Source organism: Prionailurus viverrinus, chromosome X (genome assembly GCF_022837055.1).
Source record: "Prionailurus viverrinus isolate Anna chromosome X, UM_Priviv_1.0, whole genome shotgun sequence".
NCBI lineage: Eukaryota > Metazoa > Chordata > Mammalia > Carnivora > Felidae > Prionailurus > Prionailurus viverrinus.
Window position 1 is genome coordinate 90,554,929 of NC_062579.1, and position 26,796 is coordinate 90,581,724.

The 26,796-nt window shown below is 49.2% G+C and overlaps 1 protein-coding gene across 4 annotated transcripts in view; it reads left to right on the forward strand.

Annotated features, from left to right (window-relative positions):
• The window catches only part of LONRF3 (LON peptidase N-terminal domain and ring finger 3), a 132,074-nt gene extending 105,498 nt beyond the window's left edge, over positions 1-26,576 (forward strand). For 3 of the 4 annotated variants that reach the window (XM_047843408.1, XM_047843410.1, XM_047843411.1), the window contains 8 exons: positions 1,439-1,688; positions 2,462-2,552; positions 11,444-11,558; positions 13,979-14,100; positions 15,966-16,124; positions 16,771-16,933; positions 17,962-18,111; positions 20,975-26,421. In XM_047843408.1, coding sequence (XP_047699364.1) covers positions 1,439-1,688; positions 2,462-2,552; positions 11,444-11,558; positions 13,979-14,100; positions 15,966-16,124; positions 16,771-16,933; positions 17,962-18,111; positions 20,975-21,130 — 1,206 coding nt within the window. In that variant the 3' untranslated portion in view covers positions 21,131-26,421. Of the gene's footprint in view, positions 1-1,438; positions 1,689-2,461; positions 2,553-11,443; positions 11,559-13,978; positions 14,101-15,965; positions 16,125-16,770; positions 16,934-17,961; positions 18,112-20,974; positions 26,422-26,441 lie in introns of those variants that run through there. The other variant, XM_047843409.1, reaches the window with a different exon arrangement.
• The last annotated feature ends 220 nt before the right edge of the window (positions 26,577-26,796 follow it).

Here is a 26,796-nt window from a genome sequence, read left to right on the forward strand (position 1 = left end):
GTCCCTGGGAGAAAGATGGGTATTTGCGCCTGTCTTTGAAAACGAGGGAACAGAACGAGAGAGAGATGGGCTCCAGGCCCTCGCTTTCCCAGCAGAGGGCAAGTGGGCGGAAGCCGGGGCTCAGGGGTCCAGACTTGAAGGCAAAGTTTAGCACTGAGCACCGAGGCACCTTGAGGCAACAGTCTCCCCTCCATCCCGGCGGTGTGTTCTTCCCCTGTATGGAAGCCCTGTGATCTCCATGGCAGGCAGGGGCCTTCCATTTTCCCTGCTTCTGTCCCCACCCTGGAGAAGGAACGAAATGCAGGTGGGCCTGACTTTAAGAAAAAAGAGGAGGAGCAGGACTGAGTACCTCCTGGAAGCAGAGAACCCCGAGTGCATTTCAGTCACGTTTGAGATCACTGTTACATGATTGAGAACACTAATCGGGAGCTGGAGTGTCTGGAGTGGCTTCCCATTGCAGCTGGAACAGAAAGGAAGGAAAATCACACCCCTGGCTTTTCCAGGGTGAGCCAGCTGGGAGCGGGGATCCGGCTTCCACACAAGCTTTGCTTTGCAAAGCAGTGTCTTCCCATGTGGATGCCTGGGGCTCGGACCCCTGAACCCCCCCAGGTTAGAGACTGAGAAAACCCATATCAAGCTCACTGACCTCTCCCTACCAGACGCCCCCCATTTCCCCATCTATCTACCGATTTCGGGGGGGGGGGGCTCGGGGGCTGGAGGGGGAAAAAACCCACATGAGCATTTGGACTCCTGGACTGTGGATTTAGAGTAGGGTTCAGGGTTCTCCGGGTGAATCTGCACAAACACCCCCTGGTGTTTGGATTTATTTCTAGATCCATTTTCAAATACCCCCTCCTGGACGGAAATTCTTTAAAAGGCTAGAGACATCATTGGTCGTTTTGCCAAATGAGTTGTCTCTTTTTCACTTTTCGCCCAAAAGCCAGTCGAAAGAGTGGTTTGTCCCTGATTCTTTTGACCCGTATAACACGGGGCTCTGGTACCTGTGGTAACCCTGCAGGCCTATGCCAGAGCCTTAGCGAAAGTCCTTTTGGAGCTGGGTGTGGGGCTCGCAGATGGCCCGGAAGGGCAGCGAGAGCGACAGGAAGGATCCAGTGACAGGACCTGCCCTCACCGCCTGTCTTTGTTTCCCTCGCGTGGTAACGGGAAAGATTTGGCCAGGAGAGGGCCCGGTGGTGCCACACTCTGCATCTGTCCCCTTTATCGCAGCCCAAGGAGTCTGTCCCCTACATACCCTTCTGTCCTCGCCCAGGGAAGGTCGTCAACTTCACCCAGGCCAGGCATGCCTTTGCTCCTTAAGCCGGGTGTCCACCAAATGATCAGGGCTGTGCAGTTTTCTCTCTGCCCCCGGTGGGTAGCGATGTCAGAGGATGATCCTGGGCCCGAGTCGGTGCTGACATTTGGCTCTTTCTTCGTCCAGGAAAGCCGGGAGCTCCCACACTGCTCTAGTCAGGAGGAAGCAGCGGCCGCGGGAGACCGCAGCAGCCTGGAGAACCCAGTTAAAGTAGAGGGGGAGGGGCAAGAAGGCAACGGGAAAGGCCAGGCAGGAGACCAGGAGGAGAAGGGGGATGCTGCCTCTGCCAAGGCTGGCAAATGCCAAGAAAAGAAAAGGAAACGTTGTCAATTTGGACCCCAAGACCCAGAGGTGCCTACTAAAGCCAGAAAGCCAGGTACTGACTCTACCCAGGGACCAAGGGGCTTGAAGGAGGTGCCTGGGCTCACCGGCATATGCGGGTTCCTTAGCCTCCATCCAAGGGCTCCGCGGGCTCCCTGGGCTCTGGGTGTGCGGCCCGGCTCTGGCACTTAGCTGTGCCGCCTCAGGTCACGGTGAAGCTTCTGTGAGAGCGCACGGTTTGCTAGCATACTGCCGGGGCTCGCTAATAACGGAAAGCCGAGGCCTGAGGTCAAGCCCCGCATCGAGTAGTGACACCTCGTACCCTTGATGGTGTCGCCTTCCAGGCCAACCTGTCCCTACCCTCCTCTCCGTTCCAGGAATGTAGGGGCAGGGAGGCGTGATCAGGCTTCACGCTCATCCTTCCCAGCTGGGCGCCCGCAGGTAGGCAGTTGGGAAGCAGCAGCCACAGCCCGGCGTCTTTCCGAGAGAGGCTGGCGGTGCCGAGGTTCGGTGTCGGCTTTGAAGGCCTCGCTCGGCCCAGGGAACCGCTGCCTCTGTAGAGTGAGGTGCCTGTTGCATTGGAGTGAAGTCCCCAGGGCTCCCGGACGTTCCCTGGTTCGCATCTCTCTTCCCGTGGGCCTGCTGGAAACCTACCAGGGCCTCCCTCAGGGGACCCCACTCCCAGTGGCTCGGGTGGCCACCGAATCAACCCTCTGGGAGGCGCTGAGGGTGGAAAGCTGAAAATCTAGTGGGGTGGTTCTGCCTCAGAAGTGCTGACTGTGCAAGCCAGCTTGGTCTGCCTCTGACATACTGCTTTCTAAATCACAGATCCTCCCGCCGACCAGGGGGCCAGAGCTGCGGTCAGTGCTCCACTCCCGTCCTTTGATGCGTCTGACCTTGAATGCTCCCTGTGTATGAGGTACGTGAAGGGTACTATCGCTTACTGCCTGAAGCTGCTTTTTCTGGGGGGATTCTGGACCTTTCGGCCAGTGACCTACCGTTTGGTTGGTTAGCACGGAAATGCATGGTTCTAACAAAATGAAAATCTTGCTGTTGGTTGTCACACGGGCTAGCTTGTGTCCCTTGCTTACAGATTACATTCCCTGCACTCCTGACTGGGAAATACCTAGACAGTGGGGAGGACACGGTCCACTCAGAGTCGCAAACTGATGGCCACAGGCTGAATGTCTTTAGTGTGGCCTTCACGGGAGTTTTTTGGTTGTTGTTAAATGTGAATGCTCCGGGACAGGACACACGCTCTCCAGTTGGGCCATGGCTCCCCTCTCCCCCCACCACCTGACAGTACCAGCCCGTGTCTCATATCTGCATTACTTTCCTGGCACCTCGTAGGGAGTTGAGTTCCTGACCGTGGAACGGATCGCAACTGCTCGATCAAGATCTCAAAGCTCAGGGGCTAATGTCGATGCCATGGGCCTGTTCTTTGGCAGTCAAGTAGAGGGCCCAACTGGTTTTTGTTTCGAACAGTGTTAGTACTAGGCACGTACTACTTGGCCTGGCATCTCTTCTCTACCCAGTGGGGAGGCAGATTATGCACACACCTGCCCACCCCTCCCCTCAAAAAAAAAAAAAAAAAAAAAAAGGAAGCCGGTAGAAGCATGGTCTGCGTGCAAAAAATTACATCCATCTGTTTCATTTCACAGCTGTGACTTTGTGGCTAAGAGGATGAGCTCCAAAGCCAGACAGGGTGGGCCTGAGCCCTGGCTCTGCCGTTTACTGGCTGTTGGGCCTGGAGCAAGTGATCTTCTCTGCCACTGTTGTCTCGTCAGTAAATAGGGAAGAGTATTACCTACCCTGTGAGGTTGTCCTGATTGAGAGACTCTCAGTTCTCTTATTAGAATAGTGCTTGACATAGAGTAAATACTCCATAAATGGGAACTTTTTTTCCTAGGCCAGAGATTCTTCAACTTTAGGCCCCCGGACCCCTGAGGAAGTTCTATGTGTGGATTCTACATAGATCTATGAATTGCCTCAAGTTGTATGTAAAAATGTGTGTGTGTGTGTGTGTGTGTGTGGGTGGGTGGGTGGGTGTGTGTTTCCAGAGCAAGGTCCACAGAATTCAGTAGATTCTCAAATGTGGGTTGTTTTTTTTTTCAACATAGCATTAAAAGAAGACTGAGACATTTGCACAAAAGTTGTTAAGATGGTTGACCCAAGAGATGTCAAGAAAAATCTCGTGGTCTACCACACACTGGGATCCAGCCAACCAAGGATCCTGAGATGTTTTCTTGCCCTTTGCGAGCACGATGCCTTCCATATCAATCACGTGCATTTGTATTCGGAAGGACTTTTCTTGTTTGCATACAAACGAGTAAGGCCGCCATTGCCTGGGCATGTACTTTTTCTCTCTTAAAAAGAAAAATTGCGGGGCGCCTGGGCGGCTCAGCCGGTTAAAGCGTCCAACTCCGGCTCAGGTCTGATCTCACCGTTCGTGAGTTCGAGCCCCGCGTCGGGCTCTGTGCTGACAGCTCGGAGCCCGGAGCCTGCTTCAGACTCTCTCTCTTCGTCTCTCTCTGCCCCTCCCCCACTCACTCTCTGCGTCTCTCTCTCTGTCTCAAAAATAAATAAACATTTCGAAAAAATTGAGTTGTCAGACTTGCTCCTGGGATCAGGCAGACCTGAAAATGACCAGTTCGGCAGATGGAACGCAGCAGCACCCAAGGAGAGCCTTCTGGATGTAATACGGGAGGTTTGGGTGGAGGGGGCGAGAGTGAGGTGGGTTATGTAACCAGTTCCCTTTTGCCATCCCCCTCTCCCCCTCGCAACAAAGCAGTAGGCGGGTCCTGGCCAAGCAGAGAAATGGGCCTTTGCCATCGAGGCTCTAAGCCTGCGATGTGAGCCGAGGTCTTCCAGGTGTCAGACTTCGACAGACTTGGTTCAGCTTGCTCAGAGGGCCCGAGTCCTTGCCGGACTCACCCTCCTCTTCACGCTCCTCCCGACATCCAGCGAAGCCAACAAAACCAAACACACAGACTCATCCTGTTTGTGTTTTCGCTGAGGACTCACAACCCCGAGGTTGGAGTTCTTTTGTTCGGGTTCCTCCACTCTCTCCCTTCCGTGTTGTTTGTCCCCGATCTCAACAGGGAGCTTCGGAGAAGGGTTAGAAATTTGCTCCGAGAAATAAACACCAGGAGGATGAGACCCCCCCCCCCCCCTTCCGGTTTGCTCGCCCTGAGTTTAAAAGCCTTCACTTCCCTTATCCTGCCCCTCTGCTCTGAGTGAGGCTTCAGCACAAAAGCCCATCTTTGTCTGGGGGCAACTGTCGGATAGGCCTAGGAAGTTATAGGGGGACTCCAGCCGCTTTAGGGTGCCGAGAAACCTGCCAAGTCCGGAGAGCGTTTGTGACCTCGAGGCTCTGAAGGCCCTAGCCCTTGGTCACAAGCACGTAGTTCCCCCTCCAGCAGGGTTCGTCTGCCGGGCGGAAATCAGATGTTGACAAGGCTGTTTCACAGACATGCCTTGGTCTGAACACAGCCCTGACAGACTTCCTGCTTCCAACCCGCTAGTGGTTTTTTTTCCTTTTTATTGTCATTGGGATCCGTACCGGCTTCTATCACGACCCTCACTTGTCTTTGGCAGGGGGAGAGGGTGGCTAAGGGTTGAGATATCTTCAGACCATCTGCTGGGTCACGAAACTAGACATTTGCACCTCCTGCGCAAGTTTCTAGAACGAAATCCAGTCCCACGGCACCGCATCGGTAGAAGACAAGTTGGAGCGTGAAGCCGGCCTGGCTCTGGAGAGACACTCGGGAGCGGCTTCCGTGTCTCGCAGGGAAAGGGGCGGAAAAGACGAACGGAACGGTAACTGGAGCGTGCGTTAATGAGACACTTGATAATCGCCGAGTCCCGCTGGCTGGATTGGGAGAGCTCCGTCGAGGGAGGCTGCTTCCTAATTCCCACGCCTCGGAACTCTGCTCCTCAGTCTTTAGTGACCGAAACCCCTCCCTTGAGATCTACGGAGGTGGGAGCCTCTCGCCGCTGGGGTGGGTGGGGGGGCACCTCTGGGGCTGGTGTGGAACAGCGCCTTTGGGGTGACAAGGCTATTTTGAGATGTGGAGCAAGCATGTGTGATTTTTGAACCAGTTACCTAATGGCCCAGTGACCTCTTTGTCAATCGCAATGAAAACTTTGTATTTAACCTTGTTTTAGCCACTCGAATAGCTGGGCGTTAAGCGGCCGGTTCCCTTCCCCCCACCCCCTCACCGTCTCTCTCCTTCCTGCCCTCCCTCCCTCTCTCTCTCTCTCTCTCTCTCTCTTTCCCTCTCTCCACCCCCTCCTTCTTATTCCTTCTTCACTCTCATTTGATAGCACCAAAAGAACACAATACAAGGATGTAACTGGTGGGCAAAGATAGCTATTTCCAGACAAGCCAAGCATTTTATCCGGGCTGACATCTAACTGAAAGCATTTATTATTACTATTGTTTACTCCACCGCTGTGACAATGTAAAATGCTTTCTTGTGAGAAAATCCGGCTCTACTCTGATTTATAAATGCCTCCCTGACGTGTTTTCTGAAATCATTACCTAAAGCGGTAAATAAAAGGGAGAGGAATTCGAGTATATACCTATTTCGAGCTCTCTCTCCATGGAGTTCTCTCTCTCTCTGGAGTGGGGCGAGAGGGAAGGGAGAGAGACAGAGAGGGACAGAGAAAGCTATGTTGTCAGTACGTGCAGGTACACACAGATAGATGATGTCTGTTCCAGATGTGCACATGCTCACAGCCGTGTCACGGAGTGCAGAGGGAATCCGATGTGACTCTACTTCCCAAGCCCTGCCGCTTCCTAGCTAGCTGTGTGACCTTGGGCAAGTCATCTAACCCGAGTCTTAATTTCCGCAATAGTAAAGCGGAACTAATCCTCATTACCGCCTATCAATGTACAAAGTTAATTTATATGAAAAGCAGTTTTAGAGGCACCCAGAATAGCAAGTGAAATCTACTCCACCTGTTCCTTGCCACGTTACTCAGTCGGCCTTTCTAGAGGAGCGGAGCAGCTCTGAAGCTAGAAGCGAATTGCGTCCTGAAAGGTGATACATTCGAAGCATCTGAACTTTGAGTTATTTCAAGGCAATCATTATACCACATCTGTGGCAGCATTCTTGTCTGTGACCACTCGATCAGGGCGTTTTGTGCGCAGTTCTTGCTAAGAGTTGCCGTTTCCTTCGGTGTCTGTTTCACCCATCTGCTCGTGAAGTGTCAGGATTTACTGCAGTTAACTAGCCAGCGATATCGTTGTTTGACAAAAGGCCCAATTTTGAAATTCTTGGGAAAAACAGTTTTGCAGGTACAGACTCCTCAGTCGTTGCCACCATTAACGTCATCGACTAATGTACAACAAGTATTCGGATTCACAGCATTCAGATTACTGCAGATTATGAGACTTTCTCGTTTGGCCGTTCTAGTAGATCACAGCAGTGGTTTCCAAATCAGCCTGCCAATTTTTTTTTTAACGTTTATTTATTTTTGAGACAGAGAGAGACAGAGCATGAACGGGGGAAGGTCAGAGAGAGAAGGAGACGCAGAATCGGAAACAGGCTCCAGGCTCTGAGCGGTCAGCACAGAGCCCGACGCGGGGCTCGAACTCACGGACCGCGAGATCATGACCTGAGCCGAAGTCGGACGCTTAACCGACTGAGCCACCCAGGTGCCCTATTGCCAATCACACTTTTGAGAGACACGGTAAAATGTGAAATAAACACTTTGGACAAGTACATAAAAATTTAAAAACGTATTCTCTTAACAAAATATTGTAAAGAGGATACTCAGTCAGCCTTTCTCAGTTCAAGAACTAAAACACGGCCAGGACCCCAGAAGCCTTCTGTGTGCCACTTCCAAATCACGACTCCTTGCCCCCCGCCCACCGAAACCGCTACCTTGACTTTTGTCTCTTCTTTTTAGCTTTTTAAGTTGATTTATTTATTTTGAGAGAGAGAGAGAATCCCAAGTAGGCTCCGCACTGTCAGCGCAGAGCCCGGCATGGGGCTCAAACTCGCCAACCGTGACGTCGTGACCTGAGCTGAAATCAAGAGTTGGACGCTTAACCGACTGAGCCACCTAGGTTCCCCCTTGTCTCCTCTGTTTAAAAAATAGTTTCACCACCCATGTATGCGTCTCTAAGTGGGGTAATTTAGCTTTACCTATTTCTAAAAAACTTTACATAAATCGAATTGTCCTGTTTCTTTTTGTTCTGGCTTCTTTACCGCAGTATTAAGGTTTATTTATTCATGTCGCTGCGCGTCGGTGAAGTTTGTTTGTTTTCATTAGTGTATAGCATCCCCTTGTATGAACCTACCGCACAGTTTCTTTACCAGTTCTATGGTAGAGGGATGTTTGGGCTGTCTCTAGTTTGGGGTTACTGCGGGTAGCATTGCCATGAGCAGTTTTTATGTATGCGCGTGCATTTAAATCTTTGCCCATTTTTGAGCGGGTTCTCTCTCTTTCTCTTACGGACTTATAGGAGCTCTACGTATGTTCTAGATACCAGGCCTCTGTTAGTCACGTGTGCTAGAAATCCCTTCTGCCACTTGCGGCTTGCCTCTCTGCTCTCTCAGTGGCATCTTCGGATGAACTTACAAGTTCTTGGTTTTCATGAAAATGATCAACCCTTTTATAGTTAGTGGGTTTTGTTTTTGTTTTGTTTTGTTTTGTTTTGTTTTGTTTTGTTTTTTGGTGCCTACCTTGCCTAAGAAATCTTTTTTTTCTTTTACCCGGAGGTCGTGAACGTATTCTGTTGTATCTTCTAAAAGCTTTACTGTCTCACGTTCCTCTTTCCAGCCCACACGGAAGTGATTTTTTGTGCGCGGTGTGGCAGACAGTCCAACTTCCATTTCCCCATAGGGACAGCCCACTACCCCAAATAGCATTTATTGAGGATGCTATTCATGTATTGAAAATCCCGCGCTCTGCTTTGAAGTGCCACAGTTGTCGTAAATGAAGAATCTGGATCTGGGTCTATTCCTGGGCTTTCTATTCTATCCCCGGATCTGTGTGTCCTTGTGCTAGCCCTACACCGTTTCCATCACTGCTGCTTTATAATAAGGTCTCACGTCTGGTGGAGCAAGTCCTCCCACACTGCTGCTCGTAGAGGCGTCCTGGCACCTCTTGACCCTTTGCCTTGCCTCACACAGTTTAGAAATCAACTTGTCAAGTCCTGCAAAAACAAACGCGTGAAATAAGCCGCCGGGATTTCCATCGGGACTCGACTAGGTCTTCTCTGCTTCCTTGCAGTGAGGCGTTCGTAGTTTTTCTCCTACAGAGGGCTGGTACAGCTTTTGTCGGGTTTATTCCCGGGTGCTTGATTGTCGAAAGCAGTTGTCAATGTTACCGTGTTTAAAAGCGTGCTTTCTCGTGTCGCTTCGCTGCCGTATGGAACACAGTTGCGGGCGTGTGTATGTGTAACTAACATCCTTGCCCATACTAGCAGTTCTTACGGATTCTAAGACTCATCCTGCAGATTCCTTTAGATTTTCCCAGTCCACCATCGCACAGACTTGGTTTTTTCCATCCTAGTCCTCGTACTTCTCTATTTTTCTTCTCGCCTTAGTACGCTGGTTAGGACCTCCATCATAAAGAGTGCTTTTGAAAATTAATTTCAGCTTTTGGCCGACTTAATAACTGGCGTCTATTAATTACGCTAAGCAAATTAACTGCGTCTTAAAACAGGATTGAAACATTCAAAAAGGAGGAAAAGTGAATATATGAAAAGCCTCCCTCCTACTCCAAACCTTCATTGGCTTAATTTCAACATTTTGGCAAGTTTCATTCGTACAGGCGTGTACTTGCGAAACCTCACCTTTCCGACGGCCTGTCCGACGTCTGTCCTCTCACCTCCTACAAGTCCGGTGCCCCCTGTCCCTGTCACGTGCCGGCGCCTAGCTCCACGTCAGCACGCAGTAGGCACCCGGAGCACTTGTGCCGAGTGGACAAGTGAGAATCTGTTTGGTGGAGAGCTTGCTAAATCGAAATTGATTGCTCTTAAGAAACTGTTCTTTCCTTTCCCACAAGATGCTTTCCCCTCAAATTCCACTAGAATTTTTTCTTTTTTTTTAAATCAAGAAAGAGGGGAATGTGCCAGCAGCTGCTAGTCTTTTCCTTGGCAGATTTGGTAATTAGGTTTGGAGACCTGTACAGAGGATTTGCCCATGCGGAGATTAGTAGGATTGTGAAATACAGTGATTCGCAATCCTGGCTGCACATTCAAACCACCAAGGAGCTTTAAAAGAAAAAAAAATAATAATAATCCTGATGCCTGGCCTTTGCCCTGGACCAACTGACCCGAACCTCTGCAGGCGTGGTCCTGGCACCTGTAGTTTTTCAAAGGTCTGCAGGTGATGGTGGGGCGCACGGGGAGGAGCAGGAGGTAGGGTTTACAAAGGCACACGAGGAGATGTTTGGGGGCGATGGGTGTGTTCGTGACCTTGGTTGCGGAGATAGTTTCATAGGTGTGTACGTCTGTGAAAACTTAGCAGACTGTACACCGTAAGTACGTGCCATTTATTGCACGTCAATTAGACATCGGTAAAGCCGTTTAAAGAAAAAGCGCCCCAGGTGATTCTCACACACCAATAGGGCCGAGAGTCGCGGTTTTAACAGAAAGAGCACACGACTGCTAGTGGAAGTTGGATAGACCTTCATCTGCCAACAGACGAGCCGCTTTGTCCCCTCTGGAGCTCAGTTTCATTCTGGTTGGTGGGTTCAGTCTTTCTCTCCAGTACTTTTCAGCTCTGACATTTTGATTCTGCTCAGCCTGGCCGTGTGGGCCAGGCTGTTGGTACACCTCCCGGCCACACGAGGGGGCTGTGCAGCTGGCGGCCTCTTCCTCGCAACTGAACGCTGGTGAGGTCAAAACAGGCTGGTCAGGCGTCTGTCTTTCCCTTTTGTCTGTCCTCTTGGTGAGCGCCAGCCCCACTTCTGAACCACCGTCGTCAGCTGCCCCCACCCGGTGGTCCTGCCGCAGGTGAGCCTTTCTTTTTGCAAAAGCAAAGTAAATCTGTGAATCTCTGAATGGGTAGAACGGCTTTTAAAAAGATTCCCCACGCTGCTTTGAAATTAGCCGGCTCCTGTAAAGGAATTAAAATAGGATCTAATTGAAGTGCATGTGTGCATACCTACGTATGTTTATGTGTATGTGTTCATCAGTAAGCACACTGACAGAATTACTCTACTGCCCCCAAGAAAATGATCCATTCATACAAAAGGCAGTTACGTGTTTGTTGCAGGCACAATTTCGGGATCCTTCAGGCAGTAAACATTGCTTAGGTAAAAATGGAATGAAGGTTAGCAAATAAGCCAAGTCTTTTTTCCGTTGTGTATATGATATAAGGTACTTAAATGAATGAATGTGTGAGACGGAGTGTGTGTGTGTCTGTGTGTGTGCTCATCTGTCTCTGTGTTTACATATCCTCAGGCGAGCAGGTTGGCTAAATATTTTAGAATGTAATCTACTTAGACCCTCTGGGCATTAATCTCGCTTTTTCTGAGACCTGACAGGGAAAAACAATCTGGATGCCAGTCGGAAGAGGCTGACTAGAACTAATGTTACAGAATGATCTAGCTATATCAGAAATGTTGATAAATGCATTATTTTCAAATCCAGCTCAGAAATAAAAAGCAAATGCTTTTCTGAAGCACAGCAACTGCAGGGAATTCTGGTAAAAAAGAAAGGACCCTCCCCCACCCTTGCACACACGGAATTTTCCGAATAACACTGTAGAACCTTAACATTGAGTAGCTCTTTTATTTTTTTCTGTCTGATTGCATCATTTTTCTTCCATTTTGATTCCTAAATTTCAGATTATTCTACGAGCCAGTCACAACACCTTGTGGTCATACATTTTGTTTAAAATGCCTTGAAAGATGCCTAGATCACAATGCAAAGTGTCCGCTGTGCAAAGATGGTCTTTCACAGGTAAAATATTATTTCTTTCTTGATTAGGTTAGATTATTTGGACTTGGATACTAAAATGGTGTCCTGTTTGATCCTAAGCCAGTGCACTGTGCTAGGGAAAAATACCCTCTCACACCACCTGTCTATCTTTCCCGTCTTACAGCTACCCCTCCCCTCTTTGCCAAGTCCTTCAGGAAAATGAGGCGACATCCAGCTTTTTATGAACTGCCAACAGTGAAATTAATTTGTGTTGGAAACAAAAAGTATTAAATCGATGGCAGACATGGGTCCTGGTGCTAAGCCCATCCCTCATGGCACCTGGTGCACTGCCATCTTGGGTGAATCCTCTGTCCTCTCTGGGATTGGACTAGACGAGCTCTGAAATCTTCTTGTCATCCATGTTTGTTCTGTGGTTTGCAGAGATCACTCCCAGGTCCCCAGAAAAACCTCGCAGACCTTCAGCGAGGTCCTTGTCCCGCCCCCCACCCCCACCCCCCCCCCCCCCAGCTGCTGTACTTATTAGCAGATATTTAGCTACTTGGAAAGCTCTGGGGCTTCCAAGTCCTTTCAGATGAACCACACGGACTGCCACCATCGTTTTTCAGGTGGACCCAATGGAATTTCCTATAGCACAGGAATGCCCAGGAACCCACCTTGCTTTCCCTCCCCCAAGGACTTGTGTGGCACACATTACAGCCAGTGTTAATGTTCCTTGACCCTCGTCTTCCCTGAGGAGAGCTCAGCGATGCAGGACACCCTCTAGGTGAATGTAGGTCCAGTGAAGTCACATGTTGAGTTTTCCCAACACCTGAACGTTTAAACTAAGAGAATGGAGTGAAATGATCATCCAGGACGACCCTGGGGTGTGTATTGGGTTGGAGGGGAGGGTCCCTGCCATCCCTTGCCTCGATCAAGGGGTGGGATTTTCCTGGCCTGATTGTGGGGGAGAGGCCCACGGTCCTTATACTTAAATATACATCTGTGTTGTGGTAACACTACAACATCCAAATAAGCAGAAAGAAGAAAAACCTACCCGTATGCTCAGCACCTGGAGAAAACCACCAGTAACATTTTACTGTGTGCCTGTCCTGGGTTTTTGTTTTAGCATCAGTGGGGGAGTCACCTCCTCCATGGATTAGCTACCTCCCGAGTCATTGCTTTTCTCCAAAGACTGGGACGGGGCAAAGCAGTGGATCTTCTGCAGCCAGGCGATGGCAGTGGCTGAGAAGGCATCCTAGAAGCAGATGCTGTGGGGTCCCAGAAAATGTTCTCGTCTCTCTCTGCGTGTTCACACAGGGTCGCACTTACACCATTTCCAAGAGAGAGAAGTATTTTATTCTAATCGCGTTCACTGCAGAATAGACACACACAGCCCATACTGGGAAAGGAAAAATAGTCTCGAACCAGCAATTTTATACTCAGGAGCTCCCCCTGCTGGGTCTGGGTGGGTAGTGTCCGTAGCAAACAGTTCGCAGATGTTTTAACTCCCGTGGTCTGGTTCACACAGCTCAATTCCCTCTACCTACGGATCCCTGGATATGCGTGAAGTTAGTTAGGGGTGTTTGGGAGGATAGTAATAGTGACACTTGGGCCTGAGTTCGGTTCTGAATTCATGGCTTATAACATAATTTCAGTGATACCTAGATGGTATATTTAAAAAACAAATAGACACAATCCCCAGTATTTAGCTGTTTTTTTTTTTTTGTTGTTTTTTTATTTTTGAGACAGAGAGAGACAGAGCATGAACGGGGGAGGGTCAGAAAGAGGGAGACACAGAATCGGAAGCAGGCTCCAGGCTCCGAGCCATCAGCCCAGAGCCTGATGTGGGGCTCGAACTCACGGACCGCGAGATCGTGACCTGGCTGAAGTCGGACGCTTAACCGACTGAGCCACCCAGGCGCCCCAGTATTTAGCTGTTTTGTTTTCAGCTAAAGTTAGAGGGGGAAAAATATTTAGACTGGCAATATCCAGAAGCCAAGCATTGAGGTGGGGCGGGGTGGGGGTGGGACGGGTCAGGAAAAGATCAGTGATGGACAGTGGCTTTCTCGTTCCCTGAACCTTTAGACCACAGACTTCCAGCATATCCCAGATGGAGACCATTTGTGCCAGCTTGTAAATGCAGTAACCAATAAAAGGAAAAGGAAGGGTTTCCCCCCTTTTTTGACAAGAACATAATCTCAACTTGAGTGTTTTGGGAAAGCTAAACTTTTGAAACTTCAATGCGGGTCTTTTCCCCTTGTTAAAGTATTTTTTTCTAATTATAAAAGTAATCGCGTGTAACATCCAGAGAATACGTGCATGATGATGTTACCAGCTGCTAACGTGTGGGCCCGAATTACTCTCAATGTGTGGTTGATTCAGCTGTTCTGCTGATTACATGAGAAGTGCTTTGTGGTTTTCTGATGGCTGCATAATGTCTCGGTGCCCTGTTGCCTCTGTAGTGCTTGGCATCCAGAAAGTATAGCAAAAATGTCATCATGGAAGAGCTAATAGCTAAATTCCTGCCGGAAGAATTCAAGGAACGCAGGCGGCTTTATGAAGAAGAAATGGAAGAACTTTCTAAGTACGTATATGCATCTCTTTTCAGTTTCACTCATAGCAGCTCGTAGAACTGAATGTGCACGTTTCTCCCTAACTGCTCACTTAGCAATATCGTGCCGGTAGCTTGATGTTGGCCTCGGTGGGCGTATCTACACTATATAGAAATTGGCAATCGCTATGAGCCGGAGCTTTCCACCCGCCGACAGCCAGCTGTCCGGCAGTTGCCAGCACGCCCCTGAAGACGCATAAGCCAAACCACTGACCAGGTCAACGTCTCGGCGCTAGTAACTGGGTGTCACTGGTAGGAGCAAAGCGAAGCAGCTAGATCAGGGGAACTTACACGGCGTGCGGGCGTTTGTTTGCAGAAACCTCAGAAGGTGCTGGGAGGTTAAGGACCTTGGTGTCAGCCAGACCTGGGCTCGTGACCCAGTTTTGCCACAAAGCGAGTATCCTTCAGGACCTTAGGCAGGTCACTTGACCTGTCTGGGCCTCAGTTTCCTCATCTGTAGCTTGGGAATAGTGAAGTCCTTACCTCATGTGGAAGATCGCATGAGCTAGTGCACAGGAAGCACTCAATACGTGGTGGGAGTAAGGCTGCTGCTTGTTACACGCGTCCTCTGCCATGCACATTTGTGGCTGAGGGGTGAGTCTGGAGGTGCCCGTAGGGCTCCAAGCTCTCGGCCTGGCTGGAAGGACAGACCGCCTAGCAGAAACAGCAGGAGGCGTTCTCTCACTTCTGCGTCTCATACCGCTGCCCTCGCACCTCCGGATCCCCAGTAGGGTCCTCGCAGCATTCTGGGGGCCAGGTTCCCGATCGCAAAAGCTGCTCTGGTTTTCTGCCCGCCCTGGAGAGCACATTTCTAAACTGCCACTGGTTCGTTTGAGTGGGCCTCCCGCTTCGAATACTGTGTTTTCCTGAGAAGCTAGAAACTAAATCCTATTGTTCTCATTGGCTTACAGTAGATCTAGTCAGGGCGTCTTTATTTTTACTTCTGATTCTTAAATTCACCGCGAGTCTCTCTGAGCCCTTGTCTCAAATATCATTTAATGCTTTACTAATAAACACTGGGATATGCCAAGAGGGATTTCTCTTTAAAGAAATCCTAAACTGAATCCTCTGGGGGATTTGGGCAGATGGTCTTGTATCCATTGATAAGTTCCAGTACTGGATTTAGCAAAGAAGAGAACAGTGATCCAGGAGGAGCTGGCCCCATTGGCGTGGTTTCCCATCAGGCTGTGTGCCTGCTTCTTCATGGACACTCGAACGGTAGACCCCTGGGTCCCGGCTCCAGACCTTATATCCCAGTGTCTCTGGGGTGATGCAGCCCAGTTGTCTGGATTTAAGGGCCCCCAGTGATTCTGACGCATGGGAACGTCACTGGGCTAGAGGACACTTGCCTCTCTTGTTGCTCCCTCCTCCTCCCGGCCGGGCCTGCCGAGCAGACCTTCTGGGGGCTTTGCAAATTTGTAAAGCTGATGAGACCTTGCAGAGATTTTCCCACCATCCCCCTGGAGAGCTGGGTCCGCTTTTACTGCCGGCAGGACACCTGAAGAGATTGTTCTGAGTAGAGGGCACGGGAGGAAGAAAGAACTATGAGGTTTAACTATCACCCACAATGTGAAGGTACTAGAGGACGTTTTTTAAGCCAAGTTGGAATGTACAGAATGTCAGTTTCAATCTCTTAGCTCTTAGGCTAACCTCTGCACCAGTAATGGGACTTAGCCCATAGTGTTGGTCGCATCTCAGTATTTTTTTTTTTTTAATCAGCCATCAAAACCTGAGGTCCCCTGGCCTTACTGTGGGGGAACCACAAAGTGACATTTGACCAACCTTTTTGTGTTCTGCTTCGCGGCTTTGAGAAATCTGTCATTTGCTCTTCCTGACAGCTTGAATAAGAACGTGCCTATTTTCGTGTGCACTATGGCCTACCCCACGGTTCCTTGTCCCCTGCACATTTTTGAGCCTTGTTACCGTCTGATGATCCGCAGATGCATCGAAACAGGTACAAGACAGTTTGGCATGTGCCTTGGAGACCCTGTCAAAGGGTAAGTGAGGAGCTGCGTGAGTAAAGGGAGGTTGGGTAGAGAGGGATTTGGGCTTATTTGGGGTGCCCCCAGGAGATAGGGAGGCAGAGCTCCTGAGATTTAGCCAGCTCACGACCGTGAGCACCCATCGAGACCGGGGTCTCTCTGGCCCCTGGTTTACCATGTAACAGGCTGCCTATTTAAAGGAACCCCAAGGATTAATCTCTTGTTAAACTATAAAACTTGTTTTACTGTAAGACCGCGGGACCCGGGGTCCCCGTGTGTGGGTTCATGTTCCGGCTCCAACCTTGGAGCAAGTTTGCCTTTGGGCAAGTCACTTAACCTTTCTGTGACTCAGTTTCCTGACCGGTAAAGTGGGTACAATGATAGCGGGCGTGTTGGGAAGGTTGGTGCGTTAATGCACGTAAAGCACTGAGCACACCACACGCAGTGTATGCTCAATGAATGGGAGCAGTTACATTATTACAGGAAGATTTTTCTTGGCACAGGCGCTGCCTGTGGTGTAGTTGCAGCTGTAGCCCCCGGGGACAGGCAAATAGGCAGAAGCCCCTGGAGGCACAGCCCGGGGTTACAGAAAGGGCTGGGGAGCCAGGCCGCAGAAACAACTCACCAAAAATGTACTTTCTTACGCATTCCCAATAAGCAGGTTTGCGGAATATGGCTGCATCCTAGAGATCAGAAATGTTCAGTTCTTTGCTGATGGCCGCTCGGTGGTGGACAGCGTAGGCAAGAGGCGCTTCAGGGTCCTCCATCAGGGCCAGCGAGATGGTTACAATACAGCCGACATTGAATACATTGAAGACCAAAAGGTGAGGGTGGCCCGTGCCAAGAATCCCAGGGCCAGGCTATCCCTGTAGCTTGGCGGGCAAAGGTGTTTGCAGAAGAATTGCTCAGCGCTGTCGGGGGGCCTTGGGATTTCTCACCAAATGGCTGCAGCGACATCGAATGCCGCCGGCTTGCCGTTCGATTGTAGGATGGCAGCAGGAGCACCCCGTGCCCTGGCTTTCCCCCTGGTTAGTTGCTGAGTTGTATTCCTGCATAAGAAATGCCAAGCCAGATCAACAACCCTGGGGCCCGTTCAGCCCAGGGGTCAGGTTTCTGCCAGAGATATCAAGGGATAGATCTGGGAGTGATATCTACACCCACGTATTTTATGTACCAATTCGTTTATGTTTTCAAACATTTCATTTTGAGACGATTGTAGATTCACACGTACGTTCGTATTTTTAAATGCGCGACCCGGCTAAGGGTTCTTCCCTATAACGCGTCATCCCATCAAGGAGAAAGATAACGTGTCCAGTTCATCCTTGGTTTTCTGGACTAATTGGAAGAACAAGAAGTAAATAATCCCACGTTCGTTTATATTTACATTCACCATATAGTATAAGGTTAGTAAATGTTCGATCGACGCATGAAGGTATTGGACTTAGGAAATAGAGTTACACAGCGAGAAACAGACACACCTGTGTCCCTCTTCCCAGTGGACACTGGGAAAGCAGATATGAAACGTGAAAAGGAGAGAGGCATAAGCTAGCATAAGCGAGCTCAACAGCACGCCTCCACTCAGGCCAGTTCGCATCTCTGGTTTTCTGTCTATCTCGCTGTTTCAGCTAATGCGCCCGGCGGGAAACTTTCTTCTTCCTCCGCACTCAGCAGTAGTCACACACAGCCCACCCTCTGGCTGAGGAGCCTTTCACACACCACACAGGAGAAAGCTGGGTGGGCGAACCTTCCTAGGGACGCAGGCCGGATGCCCGAAGGGAGTCTGGTGTCAGCAGAAGCTTTGGGAGTGATGGAGAAGGGACAGAGTGCTTCATTTCCACTTTGATACTTTCAGGTTCAAGGAGAGGATCAGGCCGAGCTCATGGGATTACATAACTGTGTCTATGAGCAAGCGTCATCATGGTTTCATTCGCTCAAAACCTCTCTGAAGAATCGGATACTCAATCACTTTGGTCCAATGCCAGAGAAAGATGCTGATCCTCAGGTATATAAAAATGTCTCTCTGTAATGGGCTGCCCCCACCAGATGAGAGAGCCCAGGGTTTGGGATTGGGTGGGTGCATGGTTGCCATTCAGCAGATCGAGTGCAGAGAGGGAGATAGATCCAATTTGGTACTGTTTCACCGGGCAGTGGGCATCAGGGGTAAGACTCAAGGATCTGAAGTCACAATTGGAGTGATAAAGGAAAGCGGTAGGAACTTGGATCCCAGACAGGCTTTGAGACATAAGTCAGGTGAGAGATTGGGAACATAGACGCCATCCACCAAAGAACCTTCAGTGGGAGTCCAGATTCACACCATGGTAATGTGTTGGGGTGACAAGATTCACACAAAGGCCAAGCTTAAGAGAAGGGTATCCCGGGAGCTGAGACTAAAGGCTTCTATTTCATAACCGTCACCCCCATTGCTGCAGGCACCAGTCGCCTTACAGGATTCCAGCTGCCAGACCGCAGCACCTTCTCATCTCTGGGTCCCTCCCTGCTTAGCCCTGCGGATGTAGACCCTTGTCATTGTCCTCATCAGGGGTGAGCAGGTCCTGAGCAAACAGACCCAATCTTTAAATTTGCCCTTTGCCGAGTTATACTAGAAAGCAGTTGATTAGGTGCTACTGGGTCAAGTCTGTTTCCTGGGGGGACAGGCCCACTTGAGAGATCAAGCTGCAGATCGGAAGCTCTTCGGGCAAGTGGAGATAGTTGAGTTTCACCAGCTCAACTTTGGTTGCCTGATAAATCGGACAATACTGTCTCTCTAGGACGAGGCTGGAGATAACTTAGTCAAGTATTTGCCCACCGTCACCCTTCCTGCATTCTGAGCTGGCTCCCCTACATCGTCACCTCTGTGACTTCCTTGATTCTTTACTTACACTCATTCCTGACTCTGTCACAGTAGTAAGAACGTGTATGTTCTGATTTCACTGCCAACAGACTGATCCTTACCGCTCTAGCTGTGTGACCTTGGGTAAGACCCGCCCCTTTCTCAACTTGTCTCCCAGCTCTGGAATGAGGGAGGTGGATGAGGAGGTCTCTAACGTCCCCTCTTCCTCTTGCATCTGTGGCTACAGAACACCAGTCTGTTCCCTGATGGGCTGAAATGTCTCACTCTCTCCAGACCGCAAAGGTGGCTCCTTTGCCTCCGTGCAAAGGCATCGTGAATGTTGAAGGGAGCAAGGCCAGTGAGTGCTTCCCAGTGACCCAGCTCCTGGCTCTGGGCCACTATGACTCAGGACTACATCAGAGCTCTGAGCAAGCTCATGATCAAGTTTAATGTTCCCCTTCACCTTCTGGAGCGCATTCTCCCTCAGTCAGGCAGAAGGTAGCGATCAGCAATGATACAGCAGCTTGCATAAGAGAAAACACAGATGCCACAGAGTGATTCATAAGGGCTCGATGACACAGAAAGTTGAAATCTTGGTTCATTTCCTTTCTTATTAGAACTGTTCTCACGTTGCTTTGGCAGCAGTCGCGCAAAAAAAAAAAAAAAAAAAAAAAAAAAAAAAATCATCCAGTTTGATCCAGTCAGTGCTGCAGCCCCAGCGGTGCCATTAATAAGAATGTTCTGAGCCTCAGAAGGAGGCTTCTCAGAAGCAGCCACAAGTGTTAACATCAGCTTAAATATCTTTGTTAATGGCCCTGGGAAAGAAAGTTTAGAATATGTCAGTTTCATATTCAGAACTAATAATAGGAGGGAGAGCCTGTTACAGATCACAGTGAGGGACCAAAAAGAATTCAAATGAAGCTATAGGCACAGAGAAGCCAAGAAGACGGCAAGGTTTGGGAAGAACCAGGTGAGCCCATTTGGAGGCAGATAATCCCATGTGTAGGTGGTCTGACCAGAAGGTGGTTCTCCACAGTCCTAAACCAGCCTTCCGGAAGTTGTGATTGTTTCAGGCTCCATAGGAAGTAAGTCACCAGTGTCTTAAAACGTGTGGCTGGGAAGCTGCTGACAGACAGAATTTCGGTGAAGGATTCATGTGGGATGGGAAAGCTCCTCATTAGAAAGAAACCTGGGGACGTCATACATTTCTGACATGAATGTGTTCTCAAACTGGAATGTTTGCAAAGGGGGGTTGCTGTGCTTTGGGGCTGTGGACCACAGGCTCCGGTTTCAGAGGAGAGGCTCGCTGTGGCCTTGCACAGCGACATGGCGTATGTGGACTATGTTGCCTGCGGCCAGAAGCAGGGAAATACAGGGCGTTAAGAGACCTGCCAAGCCCAAGGGATCATGGGAATTGAAGGCCCATATGCTGTTAGGTGTCCGTCCCGAGAACCCGAACAGAATCTTGGAAGTGGACCAGACTGAGCAGTGGCTGGGAAGTATAGCGTATCTGTTAGGACACCGATCTGTTTGCTTTAACAACTACTAAACATGGCCGTGGCTTGAACCAGGTAGAGGGCTAGGGCAGCTCTGTCCCACGAGATCATTCAGCGACCCAGTCTCCTTCATCACAAAGCTCTATCATCCTTAGAATGTTACCCCTGTCTTCCCGATAGAAGAAGGCCGGTCACCACCGTGCTCACGCGCTAGCTAGGGGCAAGAGAGAAAGAGTGAGGCGGAAGGCACATGCCCCCTTCCCAGAGCATGGCCCCGAGGTTTCGGGCGTCCCTTCCCTTTACATCTCATTAGCCGGAACTTTTGTCTCGTGGCCGCCCCTCGCTGCCGCGCAGTCTCTGTCTTCTGCGTGGCCGTATGCCCAGCTCAGAGAAGGGGGGAAGTAGACGTGGGGGTGACTAGCCGTCTGCCCGACACAGAAGCAGTTCCACCTGGGATGTTTGCCTTGCAGCTTGGGAAACCTGCAGGCCGATCTCACTTCTGCGGGAGTGGGGTGAAGCCGTGTGTTTCTCTGTTGTAGGTGAGCCCGAACGGTCCAGCCTGGTGCTGGTGGACATTAGCGGTTCTTCCACTGGAAAGCCGAGCTCAGCTCCCGTTCCTAGCGATGAGGTCCTTGAAGGACAGACTGAATGGGATTCGGCGAGTCCTGGCCTTTATATCCCGGAACCAAAACTAGCGAGAGTGGATCGCTGAGGAGAAGCCCCCACCCTCCCTGCCGGCTTGGGGGAGTCATCTTGTAAATATATCTAACTGCAATAACATCTTAACAGAAGGAAGTATCAAACAGGCATTTCCCTGCTGTTGATCGCAGAGAGGAATCGTGTAGAAAGGCCAGAAGCACGGGGCCTGTTTGAAACTTCCTGGCTGAAGATGCTTCTTGACATGCTGCACAACTACATGCTCAGCAGAGGTGTTTAAGAGCCCAGAAAAAAAAAAAAATTCATTTGATTTTTGACATCCAGTTTTCTGGAAGTTTAAAATGGTTTTGCTTTCATTTTCTTTCTTGCACAGATAGATGTGTAGTTGAAATGTGAAGCACACATTCTGGTAACGCTGCTGCGTTATTTTCACGGACTTGGGTTCTCATTCCAGATGGCTCGGGTTTTATACAGCATTGTGTAGAAGAGAATGTTCATCCTTTCCGTTTTCATAATTTATTTTTTTTTTTGGCACCACTGTATCCCTTTTTTCTACCTGTCTGTTTGTAACTGTTTAAGTGTACGTTACTGAAGAGCCAGTTGCTTTATTTATTAACGTGGTTTGCCATCTACCCAGGGGGAAGGAGCAGTGCTAGCAACGTGCCGTTTTTGCTTTAACCACATTCTGCTGTGTTTGATCCCGGTTCGCGAACCGTTTTTGTATCTGTCCCATTGGATGTGTAAAGGAGGTTCGGAATCGCGCTGAGACCGTCGCTCGTCACGGGTTCCGTGTTGCTTTCGTTTGGAATTCAACAATATAAAATGCCTAAGCGATTTGGCAGGCGTTATGGAATAGGCCAGGGTGAAGGCAAACAATCCATTTTCTGGGTGGGACACCGAGCAGGGCCGAAGGAATGATTGCCCTTGAATGAAGAGGTGACTCAGAGGGGCGTCGTTTGTGAGTGATCTGTTTTAGGCATTTATTTTCAGCAATCTAATCAGAAGGGTCTCTCCCTTCTCCCCAGGGTTAGTTACCTGGCTGGCGCGTATGAAAACATATGATGAAGGGCTGCCGGTCATTGGAGGCGGAAAGAAGCCAGTAGAGACAGTAGAACCCTTAAAAACACAGACACGCTGTCTTTCGGGTTTGTACATCTTTTTAAAGGAAACAGACGACGAACCCGTGGTTTTAGCTAAACGCTGCCTTCCCTCCTAGCTGCCGCGGGCCAAAGATTTCAAGGTAGGGGAAGAACAGTGGGTAAGAATGTAAGAGGGAGCCCTTGTTTAGCTTGCTTAGTGCTAGTGTGGTTCTGTCAGTGCCAGGAGAACCTGAAAAAGACTGTGGGGGGGGGGGGGGCGGTGTCCCAACGACGGCGTGAGGAGATTAGGGCAGGCGAGAAGTGAATCACGCCATCTGTACCATCGTGCAAACTATCCCCCCACGTGATCCTTGGACGGACCCAGCGCAGCCCATCTACTCCTTCGAGGAGAGGTGAGTGCCTCAGGGAATCGACCTGACTTCTTCCCACTACCTGCAGCCAGAAACAGAGGAGAGAGTATGACGTGATCCACGTAAGCTGAAACCAAATGATCCCTTCTGAACTTGCTAAATGGGTGCTGGATTGTCAGAGCGTTGTGTTGTGTTACCAGGTTTGATGTTCGCAGCCAGACTGGGCCGGCAAAGAAGGGACGTATAGGCGTGGTTACTGCCCAAGCAAGCTCTGCAGGGCTCGAGGGGAGCAGGGAATTAAGCGTTCCTCTTCCGGCTCGGTGCCCAGCCAGCCAGAAGGTCAGAGCACAGTCCTCGTGAAATAGTTTCCTGTCATCTCGTGTAAATGCAGCAGAGGAAAGGTCGTAAACACCTGCGCTTGGTAGATGTTTTCCCTTGTGATGGAACTTCTTCTGGGCCCCAGTTTCCTCATCTAGCAAAGGGTAGTGACCAATGCCCCGTGTAGGGATGTTAACGGACATTATATGAGGTAACATATGTAAATCGCTTAGCACAGTGCCTAGCACCTAGGAGACATCCAAAAAGTAATAGCTGTGATTAGATTGTTCATAGTTACGGAATATCATCAGGGGCCCACACTTGCATAAAACACTGCCTTTCCATGCAGTACCCATATCTGCCCCTTTAAGCTTGGTTGGGGAGATCCCCACCGCTGATTTTCGGACCATAACTTGATGCTTTACAGTTAATTCCTTTTGGAGCCACGTCTGTTTGGGAAAACGAAAAGACTCGAGAAGAGATGAGGGTCAGAGACAAGGGAGGCTTCTGGGCCAGCCAGTTTTCCCTGTTCCAATAAGATTAAAAAGCAGTGCTGTCTGGAGGTCTAGAATTCCCAATATAATGGAAGCCTTAAGTTCTAGCTCCATTAGAATAACCAGCTCATCCCTCCTTGCTCTCCAAAAAGTATTAAAAATCTTGGCCGTGCCAGGGTGAACGGGTTTCACAGTCTGACTTCTGTGCTTAGTTCATGGGATTTGCTTATGCCGCCCCAACAAATTTATTTTGAACCTGCTGTGTACCAGGTACTGAGCCAGGCGATTTCACGTATGTGAGTTCATTAAATCACTTATTCTGCACAGCAGCCCTGTGAGATCAGTTATCACGCCCAGTATCACAGATGAGAAGGCTGAGGTTCTGCGATGTTAAATACTTAGTCCAGATAGCACAGTTGGGCAGTTACTAGCATAGCCAAGATTGACGTTGCACCCCTTCCTTTGCACATGTTTAACATCTTAAACAGTTTGTGTTGCACGTAATTGTATTAAACAGGCATGGCAACTGAGTCACCAAAGCTCCCCAGAAGCTCACAGTTCAGATGGAAGCTGCAGGCTCAATAAAATTCAGTTACCTCACACACATTTCTACTTAATCTCAGTAGAAAGGGAAGTTTGATTTTTTTTTTCTTTAAATAAAGTTCCACATCCTAGAATGTTCCATGTCGGTAAGTGAGCACCTAACTCCAGCAAACGTAGATCTTGGCTGGAACAGAGTTGCCCTGTACGTTCAGTGGCCTAAATAGACGTTTGGGTTATTTTATAGCAAGCTCTGGTTTCAGCAGTGGTGGGAGGCAGGGTGCAAGGCGAAGCCTTGGCTTTCTGTGGGATGTACTTGAATGGGGCAGTCAGTTGAATGTGGCCATTTTCGCCCCTTATAAATTGGTTTTGCTGCAAAGCTTGGGTTTGAAGAGAATACGGAGAAAAGACATAAAGCTAAATCTAGGCCAGAAGTACAAGGCTTCCCCCTTGGTAGATAGTGCCATTTATTTGGTTAATTTTCCTATCATGACCTAGATTATTTTTTCTGTGTATGTATATATATATATGTATATATATATATGTATATGTGTGTGTATGTGTGTGTGTGTGTGTGTATATATATGTATATATATGTGTGTGTGTGTGTGTGCGTGTGTGTGTGTGTGTATACACATTAGGTACCAGGCAGATACTATGCCTTTCTGCTTTGTACTGTACTACCACTGCTAGCTAATAACCAGCAAAATGTAGAAAATGAAAAATGATAAAGCTAATTTTCTATAGACAACCTGGAGAAAAGAGTGCTTGCCCCTGACTTAATGGGGGCAGAGAACTGACTATTTCAAGAATTTGCCTTTTCTGAAAGCCGACTGCTTCCCGCCCCGTGGGGCCAGTCGAGTCGCTGCGCTCGCTGCGTGTGTGGCGCTTCCAGCTCTGCCTGGGGGGCTGGCCTGGGCTCAGATAATCCCCTGTGACTGGCCGTCGGAGTCTCGGAGCTCCTGAGGCTGGCTCACAGCACCCAGAGGTCTCGTAACTGTCCACAGCCTGCATGCTGTTGATGGGCCAGAATCCACTGGGGACAGTGTGCCCCTTGCCAAACTCCATTTCCAAGATGGGAGTTTTATTCAGGGACTCGTTCCTTGAGTTCCCAACCTGTTGACTTTGCATCCGTTTCCTTTTATCAAGGCAGAATCATAGCAGAGGGGTTGGGGCAAGGATGCAAATGGAAGGCAGCCCCCATAGCGGAAAAGAATAGCTCTTTCAGCCCATCTGGGGCCTGAGGGATGAGGTTGATTTACGATTGAAAACAGTTCTGAAAAGCAGCCAGCTGCACGGGGCTACCGCTTGGGGCCCTTCCTCAGTGCAGAGAGAAAGAAGGAAATGGAGTCATGTAAGATGTGCACATTCAGTTCCTCTTAGAATGATAGCTCCCACTGTCCAACTGTTTAATAATCTGGGTGGAGCACATCCAGAGTCGAAACGAAGACGTTTTCACTTACAAATAGGTATTTTGCAACGCGCTACGTTCACCTTGAGAGAGAAGTGCCTGTAATCTCTGTTCCTGGTGTCATTTTAAAGCTTTCGCTTCATGACTCTGTAGCCGTTTATAAATTTGTCGCAGCAAATGTGATTAACAGAAGTTTACAAAGCAGCACTGTAGCTTGTGTGTCATGTTAAAAGTCGCCTCACGTTTAGCTAATGTAAAAGCAGCAACAATAAACAACAACAAAATAAAAGGAGAGCAAATAGGTCAATGTGGCATCATAGGCTTATCTGAGATAAACTAGTTCCATCATTTTATGCAGTCCTCAGTAATGCCCGGATTAAAATATCAAGCAAGGCATTCAAACAGTGGCAAATGTGTCTGTGTATTTGTTATTCCAGTTGTTTGTTAAGCAGCCATTTTTCTCTTGCACTGTAATAAACTGAAAGGGGAATTAAGATAATGCTTTCTTCCCCCCATATTGCTGTTCAACTACCTCTATATGCTTGGTTTCTCTTTAGGGTTTTCTTTCCTCCAAATCTGTACAAAAGCAAGATTTCAGCTCTTCTGCGTTGTCGTAACAATGTGATATAGACAGTCTCTGTGAAAGCCGTTTGTTCATTAGGAATGGTTCCCGTTGTCTCACTTTGCATCTAACAGAATTCTACCCGGAACCTTAGGGCAAGAATCACCCAAATAGGTATCGTTTTTTGGAAGCCGAATAGAAAGGAAAGCTATTGGACCATTTAACTTGATCTCGTTCCCGTTGCTTATAATACGTTTGACCGGAAGACCTCTGGTCCAAGTAGCCTTGCACTTAGACACTAAGTTCTTATGCACTTGACAGTGAGGCCGGTGCGAGCTAATTAATGTGACTGATGTGTTCTGAAAACCTTGCCATAAACTGTTTTAAAAAATGCACCAGGAAATCTTGTTATTTACAGAATTTTGTCGAAGCATCTTGCCAATAATCCGCCCCTAGTTTACTTGTTAAGTCCATTCATATATTGGGTTTGCTTACAGCGGAACGCGCTACCTACTGTGTTTTCTTTGGCATTATAAAACATTTGTGAAAGTAAATGACGTTGTTTTTATTTCAGTTAAACTGTTTCTCAACGATGGGCTGTAGCTCAGGCCCAACGCGCGAACCTTTTGACAGGAACACTGGTAAACTTGGCGGGGGCAGGGAGCGGTGCTGACCGAGCGGAGACCAGCAAGAGAGAGTCAGCAATGCCTCGTCTTCTCAGTACCTATGGTAGTCTCCTGCCATCAGTGACTTTGTACAAGTTCTGTTCTGCCCCGGGGGGGGGGGGGGGGGGGGTGGGGGGGTGGGGTGGGAATCCAAGTGGAGCGGGACAATAAAGATTAAAAGGATAGCAAACTCCACTTGGGCCTGGCCTTTGTGTAACAAGGCCCTTTGGGTCACTGAGAAAAATGAGAACTCCTGACCAAGTA